At 43.0% G+C, this 14,456-nt stretch overlaps 1 protein-coding gene across 2 annotated transcripts; it reads left to right on the forward strand.

The window, feature by feature from the left end:
* The first annotated feature begins 1,531 nt into the window (after positions 1-1,531).
* On the forward strand, positions 1,532-13,878 carry LOC139557238 (methylenetetrahydrofolate reductase (NADPH)-like). 2 transcript variants are annotated; one of them, XM_071371769.1, is made up of 12 exons: positions 1,532-1,767; positions 2,022-2,273; positions 2,404-2,642; positions 4,884-4,994; positions 6,913-7,106; positions 7,595-7,845; positions 8,158-8,292; positions 8,514-8,694; positions 8,864-9,046; positions 9,493-9,594; positions 9,691-9,810; positions 10,272-13,878. In XM_071371769.1, the coding sequence occupies exons 2-12, from the start codon at positions 2,023-2,025 to the stop codon at positions 10,533-10,535; spliced, it is 2,031 nt and encodes a 676-aa protein (XP_071227870.1). In that variant the 5' UTR covers positions 1,532-1,767; position 2,022; the 3' UTR covers positions 10,536-13,878. The 2 variants fall into 2 exon arrangements, with proteins under 2 accessions (XP_071227870.1, XP_071227869.1); XM_071371768.1 differs by having other exon boundaries at positions 1,533-1,767; positions 2,019-2,273.
* Positions 13,879-14,456: the final 578 nt, after the last annotated feature.

The following is a 14,456-nucleotide window of genomic DNA, read 5'->3' on the forward strand; positions in this document are numbered from 1 at the left end:
GATCTGAGGTCCCATGCCAAATCTTCTCAGAACGCCAAACGGCGTTCAATGTGCCTCGCCCTAATCATTTGGTCTATTGTCACCTCTTAATTTCGCCTACTGTTCTAACTTGGTGGTGCACAAATAGCCTATAATCTGTTTTAGAGACATGTAATCATTGAATATTGTAAGATATTTCATTGTCTGTTTATGTGTCCCATTTATTTATCCTACGGTTCTGACTGGTACAGGGAGTACATTGTAAGAATGGCCCATGTTCTAAATTCTGTCGCTGTAAAGTGCAGAACAAATTATTATGTTGACAACGTCCTTCATCGTTTGCTCATTGTTGTCTTAATCGAAATTACGGAATGCCTCTTATCCGCTTGTCGTCCCCTTATGCCATAATTTGTACAGCTCAATTGTCAGTAGAGCAAGTCTGCCATATCAGCTGTTTTTTTAAGGCAGTAAATGAGGCTGAATGAACTGTTTTCCGCTGCCAGACAAGGCTCCGCTGAAAGCCAGGTTTAGCAGTGGTAAGGTGTTGTGACTCTGCTGTTGGGACAGCTTTATGTAGGCCTTAACAGCTTGTGGGCACCGTTTGGCACCGTTATAGTGCAATTAATGTATTGTTTCGTGTTGTGTTGTGTTGTGTAGTGGCTTTGCTGGCATGCATCAGACTTTTTTTGTTGCGCAACCAAGATTCATGCTAAAATCGCCACTGGTACTGTCTAATGTCTTAAGTAGTTAAACATTACTCCAACCTCGTGAAAGTGACAAACTGACACGTTTTCAGGAGCAGTTTCTGCCTACCTTCATGCTCATACTGCTGTTTTTGACTATACTGCTGCTGGATCAGCCTACCTGTCAATAATGAGTGATTTTGTGGATTTGGCGCATGTGCACTTGGTCAAAAACACTACATAATCACGGACAACACATTTTTTCGGTTGCTTGTACATCATTATTTATACCTTTTTTGGAAGTACATACCGGGCGTGACGGCAGTAAATTAAGATAATTGCTCAGCCAAACAGATAATTGCTCAGCCAAACTCCATATTTGGTTAGTAATTCAAATATGTTGACATTAACATGTGCAGAGCTGTCTAACGGCTCGATCACACCTACAGTGTAAAAATGATATGCAACATCTGCTACCATTTCTGTCATTCCATCCATGCACACAACGTGATGTATACGTTCGATAAATCCAACTATGCACCACACATAACGCACTGCAACACAATGGTGCAAGGCAAACGCAGCATTCCATTGGACATGTATGTACTTCTGGTATACCAAAACGTCAAAACACTTTGTGTGATCGAGGCGTATTTTTTCATAGTCATCGTCTGTCTCCCCCTTTTAGCCAACTAAACTCAACGATTACGATGCAGTTGTGCGGTAAGTAGTGTGAGCGGACTGGAGCTCTGACCTCACATAAAATTGTATTTTTGTTTTAAAACGACTTATTTAAGCACCCAAAGAATAGCACACATAACAATGTCGTGACTCGTGTGTAATTGGGCTATTGTTTGAGCACTGAAAAAAAACACTTCATTATGTGATGCCGGAGCTCCAGTACTCCTGTACCTCTCAACTCCATTGTAATTCATGGAGTTTCGTTTAATCGGCTATCTCCCCCTTTGCCCAGACGGTGGAACAGGACGAGGAATATAAGACCAGTCACACGTTGTAGCAGCTCACATAGCAGAGGCGAGCCCGTGAGAATATTTAGCTAACGTTACGCCTGCAGAATAATTTGTGGAAGAATTGAGAGAAACAGGTAAGTTAGTTATGCATTTGTTACCGAATGTTGTGCATGATTGCTCACGTTAACTAGCTAGCTAACATTATCTTTGTAACGTTAGCTGCTTTGTTTATTCTTTTCAGTGGATAACGTTAGCTAGCTAACAGTAATACATGCTGGCTAGCGTGTCTTTCAGTTTCACATGTTTTCGCCCGTGTGCGAGCGAAAGTGTAAGCCAACTCGTGATAGTTTGACTCCCAAACTTCAAACACTGTTTTTGGCTGTAGCAGCATGGTGAATCAAGTGCAGAGAGTCGAAGACACATGGCGAACATGCAGCAAAAGCGACTCAAGTGGCGCGAGCAACAGCGGTTGCGAGAGTTCCAAGGAAAGCTCTCGCTCCTCGACGCCCGTGTTGGACACCGACCGCACGGACAGGCTACGGGACAAGATGCGCCGCCGGACGGAGTCGGGCGACCACTGGTTTTCCCTGGAGTTCTTCCCCCCTCGTACTGCAAGTGGAGCTGTCAACCTCATCTCTAGGTATGTAGCAGAAACTTTGGCTTTGGCTTGTTCTAGTAACTAAACACTTAGTTTTGAGTTAAACTATCAAAGGTTGAAATGTATCACCTGCTAATCAATGCAAATTTTCCTCCCATTTATTCCAATTCAGATTTGATCGCATGGGCTCAGGGGGGCCCCTGTTCATAGATGTTACCTGGCATCCGGCGGGGGACCCGGGTTCGGACAAGGAGACCTCCTCCATGATGATCGCCAGCACAGCGGTCAACTACTGTGGCCTGGAGAGCATCCTGCACCTGACCTGCTGCAACCAGACCAAAGAGAAGATCACTGGGTACCTGAGCAAAGCCAAACACCTTGGCCTGAAGAACATCATGGCTCTAAGAGGAGGTAGGGCCTTTTGGCATGGACTAGGGTGACATAGTACCTAGACCCAGTTCTAAGGTCAGTTTTCACTTTTTTTTCTTAAAGTGGAACTGACAGCGTTTTAATTACTTTGCAGCTCTGAAACAGACATTCATATCAGTCAAAAATATCAAATTTGTAGTTTATGCTACAAAACTGACTTTATTAGAAGTTTAAAAAATGTGGTTCTATTTCACTCAAAATTCCATGTAAGGCATTTTTGGCATAATAGATGGATGCAGCTCAATGCATGATTAATTAGCTAATTCACCAATACTATTCTTGGTAGTCCAACAAATATTGCCATCAGTTTGTATACCAGGCCAGCTGTGATTTACTGTTTACTGCCTCTAGCCCTTCAGGATACACTGTTTCAATTGCAATGACTCAATGTTTTGGACAGAAACCTACAAATGTATTAAATGCTGTGCATGTCTATAAAATAATGTCCTTCTGGATGGTTCTCCCATCTCTGCAGCACTCCGCAAAACACCAGTCTCAAGGTCAACGGTGAACAGGCGACTCCGGGATGCTGGCCTTCTAGGCAGAGTAGCAAAGAAAAAGCCATATCTCAGACTGGCCAATAAAAAGAAAAGATTAAGATGGGCAAAATAACAGACACTGGACAAAGGAACTGCCTAGAAGGCCAGCATCCCAGAGTTGCCTCTTCACTGTTGATGTTGAGACTGGTGTTTTGCGAGTACTATTTAATGAAGCTGCCAGTTGAGGACTTGTGAGGTGTCTGTTTGTCAAACTAGACACTCTAAAATACTTGTCCTCTTGCTCAGTTGTGCACCGGGGCCTCCCACTCCTCTTTCTATTCTGGTTAGAGCCAGTTTACGCTGTTCTGTGAAGGGAGTAGTACACAGCGTTGTACGAGATCTTCAGTTTCTTGGCAATTTCTCGCATGCAATAGTCTTCATTTCTCAGAATGAGAATAGACTGACGAGTTTCAGAAGAAAGGTCTTTGTTTCTTGCCATCTTGAGCCTGTAATCAAACCCACAAATGCAGATGCTCCAGATACTCAACTAGTCTAAAGAAGGCCCGTTTTATGATTTCTTTAATCAGGACAACAGTTTTCAGCTGTGCTAACATGATTGCAAAATGGTTTTCTAATGATCAATTAGCCTTTTAAAATGATAAAGTTGGATTAGCTAACACAACGTACCATTGGAACACAGGAGTGGTGGTTGCTGATAATGGGTCTATGTAGATATTCAATAAAAAATCTGCCGTTTCAACTACAATAGTCAATTACAAGATTAACAATGTCTGCACTGTATTTCTAAAAAAATATATTTTAATGGACCAAAAAATGTGCTTTTCTTTCAAAAACAAGGACATTTCTAAGTGACCCCAAACTTTTGAATGTGTGTGGGCATTACTAAAATCTCAATCGACCAGTCTACTAATCCATTCAGGTGTATTGTGTGGCTTTTTGTGAACACTTTCTAATGATCTAAAGTCACACTGTTGCTACTGCCGTTAGACAAACAGTCCAGTTCAAAGTGAATGATGGCAGGCCATGTGGCAAAATACTTATTTGTATATAGGCCTACTGTAGCTCTGATTGGCTCCTGAACAAGACTGACATTTTATTTACTTAAGTACCTTATTAATTGTCAAACGAACGGCCGCTTTCCTACTCTATATTGCTATAGAATTTTCACACATGCCTTACTGTCAATTTCAAACATTGTGAAAAATGAACATATCAAAGTGCTCACTTCTCAGAATAGTACCAAAAAAAGCATAACATGAACAGATTTGAATAAGATTTAATGTTGCTAAAACGCTGTCAGTTCCACTTTAATTGTTAAGGTTAGGATTTGGGGAGGGTGAGCTGATCCTAGGGACAACTTCTACACAGCAAGGTTGGTCCATTTGTAGGAATGTTGGTGTTTTGAGGGTCACCCTGATATTTTGGAGATAAGTTTCTGTTTGAATGCATGATTGCAGCCTGTTGCGTCACTCTCACTCGGCAAGATCTGTGGTTCACATTGCTGCCCAAGGTCACGTCCTGTCACTTGCATTGGAGCCTCTTGCATCATTCACTCTTCAATATTTTTGGTTTGCATTTATGCTCGTGGTCACATATCGCAGAGTCTGAGTGAACCTTATTTATCCAGGTTTTACTCATTGAGATGACGAGTCTTGGCTAACTAGCTAGGACTCATAGTGACAAATTCCCATTTAAATACAATGTTTTCATGATCTCTTTATAGATCCCATGGGGGCTGACTGGGAAGAGGAAGAAGCGGGCTTCAACTACGCCACAGACCTAGTCAAACACATACGCTGCGAGTTTGACGACTACTTTGACATCTGTGTTGCAGGTACGTTTGAAGCAGAATGTATTTATTTTTTTACAACGCGTCATCCTATTGTAATTATATCCTTATGTCAGGTAATTTGTGAAAGACTTTAAAGTAGGCTGTTGTACCTACTGATACGATGTGAGCATTTTATCACCCCAAAAACCATTTTAGTGCTACAAGTTGGTATAATGTGACCCACCACCTGGATTCAGTCCTATGTAGCAACATTTTGAGATGTGTTTTATTTTTTTTACATTGTATAAAAGTAGAGACTGAGAAGTAGACAATTGTATATCATACACTGCGGTTGAGGGGAAAAGGGAAAGTAATTCTGCTTTGAAAGTTGATGAACTTGTAACCCCACTTTTGAAAAACTGGCCATCTGACAGTTTTGGTACACATACTGGAGAGCTCTTTGTCTACGCCGATTCATCATCGTTCACAAACGTTAGCCCCACCCATCTCTTTAAGGATTCACTTGAGACCATGTGCTAAATAGAGTGAATACGCTAGTGTAGTTAACAACCAAAGATTTCAAGACTAAAGTGGGAAAGTAGTATTAAAAATGCATTATCTAGTCCTTGGCCTATATGCTGTAACTCTGTTTGAGTCGCTTTGCTTTATCTTGGCCAGGTTGCAGTTGTAAATGAGAACTTGTTTTCAACTGGCCTACTTGGTTAAATAAAGGTGAAATAAAATCCTAATCTGACTTTGGTGCAGGTCATGTTTTTCTTCACATTACGGTCTCTGGTAAACACAAACATCAAAAAAATATGTTTGTCACATGCACAAGATGCTGAAGATGTAAACGGTACAGTTAAATGCATAGTGGAAAATTTGTTAAGACGTCTAGCTAGCTAAACAATGAACCATAATCTCAACTCATAATACCATGCATGTAGCGAAAGCTAACCAACTAGTTTGAATGTTAGCTAGCTAACATTAGGTTATAACTAGCCATGCAATTGGCTTTCTGAGATATGACTAATATTACTACACAGATCATACACAACGTTAGCTAGCCAGCCAGCTAACGTTAGCTAGCTAACAGTAGGCTTTAACTTGCAATGAAAAATGGCTTTCTGACAAAATGAGTAACTAATATCTGAAAATTGTCGCTACCTGTATACATGGATGAACGCTTCTCCCTCTGTCATCGATGCCATGGTTGCCCTGCCCTTAGTTTGACAATGTCATCCAGAGACGGGTGTGTTGTATAACAGCCTCCTGTTATCTTTTCGACTCTCCGCATTTGGGAATCATCTCTCTCTGCTTCCACCGTGCATTCCACTGATTTCAAAACTCTGTCAACTTCTTCTGTGACAATACTGTTAATTGACGTTTCTTCTGATGACAGTGATGGGGGAAGACTTCAATGATTTTTTTCTTCTGATTCATTTTCAGAGTCCTATAGAGACAGCATGGCATGTCCTCCAAAAAGTAGTCCATCACAACTTTCCTGCTGATCTTTGTCGATGGTGCTATTAACTTCAGGGCAGCAATGCAACACTTTCACTTCTTCATTATCTTTCAAAAAATGCCACGGTAGAAAGGATTATCCACACATACTGAGCAACTCATGTTATAGACCGAAGCATGCTACATGGCAGACAATACGAACTCATCTCTCGGGCATGTCCAGCCCATCCACTATCTCAGCCAATCATGGCTAGCGGGAAAGTTCCTGTATTTTTCCGTGGCTAAACCAAATAGGCTTGTAATAAAAACATCTTATTTACAGATGGCATACAAGTTTGTTAATGAGGCACATGAAAGTTCACATGTTCCAGAAGGCAATTCTGCACAAAAAAACTTTTTTTGTAAAATGCATCTCCTGTGAGGTAGTGACATGTATGCCTAACTTCTTGAAACTGGTCACAAATGTGACCTCAAACACACACACACACTGAGCATTAAAACCCTTTCATTGTGGCAGGCTACCCCACTGGCCACCCGGAGGCGGAGAGCTACGACGAGGACCTGAGACATCTGAAGGAGAAAGTGGACGCTGGCGCCGACTTCATCATCACCCAGCTCTTTTTCCGGGCTGACACCTTCCTCAAGTTTGTCAGAGACTGCAGGGCCATAGGAATCACCTGCCCCATCCTACCAGGCATCTTCCCTATCCAGGTACTGTTGGATATGGGCCTAAACTGAGGGGGGTGTGTGTGTGTGTAAATAAATGCACTAACTACTGTAAGTTGCTCTGGATAAGAGCGTCTGCTAAATGACAAAACATGTAATGTTTGTGTGTAGTCAAAGGCTACATTTGTCAAATGTTTAAAGGGAGGGGTAGTCTTTTTGAACAGAACAGTCTTTCTAATATGATAGCAAAGGTGTAACAAATTACCAAGTACATTCAGTGTGATTCAAAACACAAATTTTCTCATTGGACCATTGTCCTTGGACCCCCCTGGAAATTTTAATCAATTCTACATTGATGCCAGTCAATACAGAAATGTAACACTCCCACTGTGATGTGTGTAATTTGTACTTTTTCATTGTCTTAAGTGTGTCTTTGCCATGTGAGAGTATATCAGTTGCATGGAGACATCATTTGTTCTTTACATTTTGTTTTTCTGTCAGTACCTGAACCAGTAGGATTTGTGGTTTTCCAGGGCTACCAGTCTCTGAGGCAGCTGGTCAAGCTGTCCAAGCTGGAGGTGCCTGAGGAGATCATGCGTGTCATCGAGCCCATCAAGGACAACGATGCGGCCATCCGCAACTACGGCATTGAGCAGGCTGTGGGCATGTGCCGCGTGCTGCTGGAGAGCGGCGAGGTGCCGGGCCTCCACTTCTACACGCTGAACCGCGAGGTAGCCACCATGGAGGTACTGCGGCAGCTGGGTCTGTGGATCGAGGACCCCAGGTCTGTCAATTGCCCTAGATTGGATATCTTTCAAATACTTTGGGTTGCGCTTGATTTAGCTTACCCAGTATTTAGGGGGAAACCCTAAAACGAATGGCATGTTTGACTTCTGAGATGTCACGTTTTCACACATAGTGTGGGTACCATTTGTAATTGTGTGTGTATTACCGCACTTTCATTAGTCCTGGAACATTTAACAAAGATTTCACCATGTGAAGTGATTTCTAACTGGCTAGGTGTTAGAATGGAATGTGCGCCGTCTTGCCTGTTCCTAGTACTGATGGAGGGTTTGGGGTCTACTTGGATTGCCAGGCGGACACTCCCCTGGGCGGTGAGCGCTCATCCCAAACGCAAAGTGGAGGACGTGCGGCCCATTTTCTGGGCCTCCAGACCCAAGAGCTATATCTACAGAACACAGGACTGGGATGACTTCCCCAATGGACGATGGTGAGCAACACTGGAGAAAAACGTTGAAAAGTCAGAATTTCTCACCGTGGCTAGTTTTTGGGTGTAAATGATGTTGTTCATTCAAGGCTTTTTCACACTACTGGACTGAGCCAAGCTATACTGTGATGTCATTAAGTGATGTATAACGTGAACAAGTACTGTATAATCAGTGAACAGGCAATGTTCCCAGGTCTTGTCAGCTTGGCTCTGTGTTATTTCAGGGGAAACTCATCCTCTCCGGCCTTTGGTGAACTCAACGATTACTACCTGTTCTACCTTAAGAGTAAGTCGTCCAAGGACGCCCTGCTGAAGATGTGGGGCGAGGAGCTGACCAGCGAGCAGAGCGTCTACGAGGTCTTCACCAGTTACATCACGGCCCAGCCCAATGTTGCTGGACACAAGGTGACATCCGGACCTCTACACTTTGGAGTGAAAACAGCCCGAAACGTTAACTTTCATGAGGCGCCTCATAAATACAACCATGTGCATTATGACAACCACTTAAAACAAGAACCTAAACCCTTGACTTGCACTTTGCTCATCTGACGTCTCCTGACCTCTCTTCTCCTAGGTGATGTGTCTGCCGTGGAATGACGACCCGCTGGCCCCGGAGACCAACCTGCTGAAGGACGAGCTGGACAAGGTGAACCGCAGGGGAGTCCTCACCATCAACTCCCAGCCCAGCATCAACGGCAAGCCCTCCTCAGACCCCATCGTGGGCTGGGGCCCCCCTGGTGGCTACGTCTTCCAGAAGGTAAAGTTTGGCGTCTGTGGTTTGGTTGTGGGGATGACCAATTATGTCTTATTATTTAAAGCCTCATACATGCTTATATTACTGTACCTGCATGCTTAAAGTAAAGTTTTCCCAAAAAGAATAAGGTAGGCCTAGTAAAAGGAGTGGGCAGGGGGATGTACACTTGGATCACTATTTAGAAATACCCATAAATCCATTAGAATTATCAATGATTACTACTGGTTTAGCAAAATTAAGGCTGTCAGTTTTTCTTTTTTATCATGTTATTGAGAGTAGGTTGATTCACAATCTTTCCTAGAAATGAAAGAGCATGAATAAATCAGTATTTTTTTGGTATTGTTGATCGACAGTGGAGGTTTTTCAAACTTAACAGCTCTTGTATCACATGCATACCAATCATGAAATGACATGAACCTTATACTGTGCCACGTTTACAAATTCAACAGGCTTATCTGGAATTTTTCACCTCAAGCGAAAATGTCACCGCTCTCCTCAAAGTGCTAAAGAAGTACGAGCCTCGCGTCAACTACCACATCGTCAATGTTCACGTAAGTTCTCAACTACAGGCATTACATCTACACATATTTTGTGAATTGGAACAGTTTGCTAGAATGATCTGCTGGCTGATTTGTATCCATCTACAGGGTCAGAATACTACGAACGCCCATGACATGCAACCCAACGCTGTGACATGGGGTATCTTCCCCGGCAGGGAGATTGTCCAGCCCACCGTGGTGGATCCAGTCAGCTTCTTGTACTGGAAGGTAAGGTCAAAGGTCATCTCATTAACCTACTGGGCCCCTTCCAGGAACATTACCCCCTATGCACTTGTAGATATACAGCAACTGGTTTGTTGTAAGCAGTTCAGTGAAAACACCTATCAGCAAGATGGAGGGTGCTCGGGGTTGTTTCTGGTTGTGGACTGTGCCCATGACTCAGATGAGTTCGTGGCATGGTTGTCATTTAGTTCTCTAACATTTTAGTGGAGTATGGTACATGAAGTACAGTTTTGAACCCTCCACATCATCTTTTTGAGCTTGAGCGTTTCACACAACAACCTCCCGTGAAGCCTTTTCAAAACCAGAATTTTGTGTGTAACTTCACCAGCAAGCTGTATCAGTTACCAGAGCTGTAAAGATGAATCTTTAGCGACAAGCCTGAACCCCCCCCCCCCCCCCCCCTTCTGGAATGTGTTGAGTTAATTGTTCTCGCCTTCTTTTAATAGGACGAGGCCTTTGCCCTGTGGATCGAGCAGTGGGCCAAGCTGTACGAAGACGAGTCCCCATCACGTATGATCATCAAGTATATCCACGACAACTACTTCCTTGTCAACCTGGTGGACAACGACTTCCCTTTGGACAACTGCTTGTGGCAGGTCATTGACGACATGTTTGAGCTGCTTGACAACCCCCCGGAGGAGCAACCCGCGGAGCAACCTGCAGAGCAACCCAATGATGAGCAATCCGACAAGGAACAACCCGGAAAGTAACCATGGCGACAGTTACTTCTTTTTTTCCCCTGGTGCTGCTATCGATAACTTTTCACTTAACAAACACCACAAAGTACTTAACTACAGTATTATACCATACAGTATATACTCCAAAAATATATACTTAAAAAATATATATATTTTATTATCTGGAGGATGGATCTTAATCAAGAGGTACTTCAGTGAATGAATACGATGACAAATACAGTGCATTTGGAAAGTATTCAGACCCTTTCACTTTTTCCACATTTTGTTACTTTACAGGCTTATTCTAAAAATGATTATCCATTTTTTTATTTAATCAATCTACACACAATACCCCATAATGACAAAGCGAAAAACGTGATTTTATAAATATTTGCAAATTTATAAACCAAATAACTGAAGTACCTTATTTACATAATATTTATGACCCTTTGCGATGAGACTTGAAATTGACCTCCGGTGCAACCTGTTTCCATTTATCATCCTTCAGATGTTTCTACAACTTGATTGGACATGATTTGGAAAGGCACACCCATCTATATAAGGTCCCACAGTTGACTGTGCATGTCAGAGCAAAAACCAAGCCATGAGGTCGAAGGAATTGATCTTAGAGCTCTGAGATAGGATTGTGTCTATGCACAGATCTGGGTAAGGGTACCAAAAAATGTCTGCAGTATTGAAGGTTCCCAAGTGGCCTCCATCATTCTTAAATGGAAGAAGTTTGCAACCACGAAGACTCTTCCTAGAGCTGGGCGTCTGGCCAAACTGAGCAATTGGGGGAGAAGGCTTTGGTCAGGGAGGTGACCAAGAACCCGACGGTCACTCTGTCAGAGTTCCTCTGGAAATTGGAGAACCTTCCAGAAGTACAAACATCTCTGCAGCACTCCACCAATCAGGCCTTTATGGTAGAATGGCCAAACGGAAGACACTCCTCAGTAAAAGGAAAATGAAAGCCTAACTGGCGTTTGCCAGAAGGCACCTAAAGGACTCTCGGACCATGAGAAACAAGATTATATGGTCTGATAAAACCAAGATTGAACTGTTAGGCCTGAATGCCAAGCGTCACGTCTGGAGGAAACCTGGCACCATCCCTACGGTGAAGAATGGTGGTGACAGCCTCATGCTGTGGGGATGGTTTTCAGTCGCAGGGACTGGAAGACTGGTCAGGTCGAGGCAAAGATGAACGGAGTAAAGTACAGCGAGATCATTGATGAAAACCTGGTCCAGAGCGCTCAGGACCTCAGACTGGGTTGAAGGTGAACCTTCACAACAGGACAATGACCCCAAGCACACAACCAAGACAATGCAGGAATGGATTCGGGACAAGTCTCAATGTCCTTGAGTGGCTCAGCCGGAGCCCGGACTTGAACCCGATCGAACATCTCTGGAGAGACCTGAAAATTGCTGTGCAGCGGTGCACCCCATCCAACCTGACAGAGCTTGAGAGGATCTGCAGAGATTAATGGGAGAAACTCCCCAAATACAGGTGTGCCAAGCTTGTAGCGTCATCCCCAAGAAGACTCGACTGTAATCGCTGCCGAAGGTGCTTCAACCATATACTGAATAAAGGGTCTGAACTTATATACATTTTTTATTTTGCGAAAAATTAAATGTTTTGCTATTATGGGGTATTGTGTGTAGATTGATGGAGAAAAAAAAACAATTTAATCAATTTTAGAATGAGGCTGTAACAATGTGGGAAAATCAAGGGGTCTGAATACTTTCCAACTGCATTGTAACACAGGGAAACGTTTTGTACTTTTTAAACCATTTTAATTGTGTGTTTGGTGTATCTATCTAAACGTATGTGGACAACCCTTCAAATTAGTTGATTCGGCTAGTTCAGCCACACCCGTTGCTGACAGGTGTATAAAATGGAGCTAACAGCCGAGCATTCTCCTTAGACAAACATTGGCAGTACAATGGCCTTACTGATGAGCTCCGCGACTTTCAACGTGGCATCGTGATAGGATGCCACCTTTACAACAAGTCATTTCGTCAAATTTCTGCCCTGCTAGAGCTGCACCGGTCAACTGTAAGTGCTGTTGTTGTGAAATGGAAACGTCTAGGAGCAACAACGTCTCAATCGCGAAGTGATAGGCCACACAAGCTCACAGAACGCGAGTGCTGTAGCGCGTCTATCCTCGGTTGCAACACTCACTACCATTTTCCAAACTGCCTCTGGAAGCAATGTCAGCACAAGAACTGTTCGTTGGGAGCTTCATGAAATGGGTTTCCATGGCCGAGCAGTTGCACACGTGCCTAAGATCACCCTGTGCAATGCGAAGTGTTGGCTGGAGTTGTGTAAAGCTCGCCGCCATTGGACTGGAGCAGTGGAAACACGTTCTCTGGAGTGATAAATCACACTTCACCATCTGGCAGTCCAACGGGCGAATCTGGGTTTGGCGGATGCCAGGAGAATGCCATGTGCCCCAATCTATAGTGCCAACTGTAAAGTTTGGTGGAGGAGGAATAATGGTCTGGGGCTGTTTTTCATGGTTTGGTTAGGCCCCTTAGTTCCAGTGAAGGGAAATCTTAACGCTACAGTATACAATGACATTCTAGACAATTATGTGCATCCAACTATGTTTCAACATGACAATGCCCCCGTGCACAACGCGAGGTCCGTACAGAAATGGTTTCTCGATCTCTGTGGAAGAACTTGCTTGCACAGAGACTTGACCTCAACCCCATCGAACACCTTTGGGATGAATTGGAACACCGACTGCAAGCCAGGCCTAATCGCCCAACATCAGTGCCCAATCTCACTAATGCGCTTGTGGCTGAATGGAAGCAAGTCCCTGCAGCAATGTTCCAACATCTAGTGGAAAGCCTTCCCAGAAGAGTGGAGGCTGTTATAGCAGCAAAGGGGGGACCAACACCATATTAATGCCCATGATTTTGGAATGAGATGTTCGACGAGCAGGTGTCCACATGCTTTTGGTCATGTATGTACTTGAGGGTGAGAGAACGTTGGTATATTATTGGAAACTGTTTTTCATTGTGTGAATTTAAGAGCTGTAGACTAGAGCATTTCGTAAGACTAAACTCTCTTTTAAACCAAAGTTTAAATTGAGCAATACAAGGACATTTCTCCTGACGAGTCAGGGTTACCAGAACACACAAGCATCGACAGACTTGATTTGTGATTACCATTGTAATCTGCCATAGACAATAATTGAAAATAAAACAGACTATGAGCTGCTGCTAAGATGTCACCTGAGGCCTTAACTAACAAGCATTTAAGCTACCACTTCACTGCTTTTATTTTTCAGTCTTTCTCTGTATATTTATTACCGTTGTGCAACGTCAATTAAAAAACAAGCATACTTTTACATGTTGCAATGCTCAATTGCCACCAGCACAATGTCTGATTTTATTATTCTTTTAAATTCTCCCTGATGTGTACATGGTGTTTTACACCAGGGGTTCCCAAGCCTTTCACTCCTTCCAGTATTGGGGAACATCCTGCGCCCCCTTTGTGCGCATGCCCCATGTCTATTTCTATGGGCACAAGCACAGTTCTTGAGACAAACTGTTCATACCACTCTTGTTGGTGGAGAACATTTAGCACGTTTTAAAGCTTATTTATTCTACACATTTTATCTTGGGTGCAAATAATATTTTGTGTTTTTTAAAGCAAATTTTCTTGCAATTCTATACATTTTGCCATGTCTAATGTGTATTCATGTGATATTTGAGTTCACATTTTTGTCACTATCGGCAAAAAAAATTTCTTCTAAAAACCATTAACTGACCTGGGCTCATTAATCTGACATGTTATAAATGGCTCTGGAAGGTATGCAATGACTGATGATGCACTACACAATGTTGTAATTCCACCTCTTGCATTCTATTATAACTTTCAAGAGTAAGTTTAAAGCTGGTGGACTGACTTCATTTTTAAATACCTTTTTCCTCTTGGTGGGTGGTGTT

This window comes from Salvelinus alpinus, chromosome 28, assembly GCF_045679555.1.
Source record: "Salvelinus alpinus chromosome 28, SLU_Salpinus.1, whole genome shotgun sequence".
Lineage (NCBI taxonomy): Eukaryota > Metazoa > Chordata > Actinopteri > Salmoniformes > Salmonidae > Salvelinus > Salvelinus alpinus.

Bases quoted from the DNA above. Each gene is read 5' to 3' on its own strand.
- LOC139557238 (XM_071371769.1), top strand. From the start codon at position 2,023: ATGGTGAATCAAGTGCAGAGAGTCGAAGACACATGGCGAACATGCAGC. The intron at 4,995-6,912 runs GTACGTTTGAAG...TCATTGTGGCAG, and splicing joins CTTTGACATCTGTGTTGCAG to GCTACCCCACTGGCCACCCG. The intron at 9,595-9,690 runs GTAAGTTCTCAA...ATCCATCTACAG, and splicing joins ACCACATCGTCAATGTTCAC to GGTCAGAATACTACGAACGC.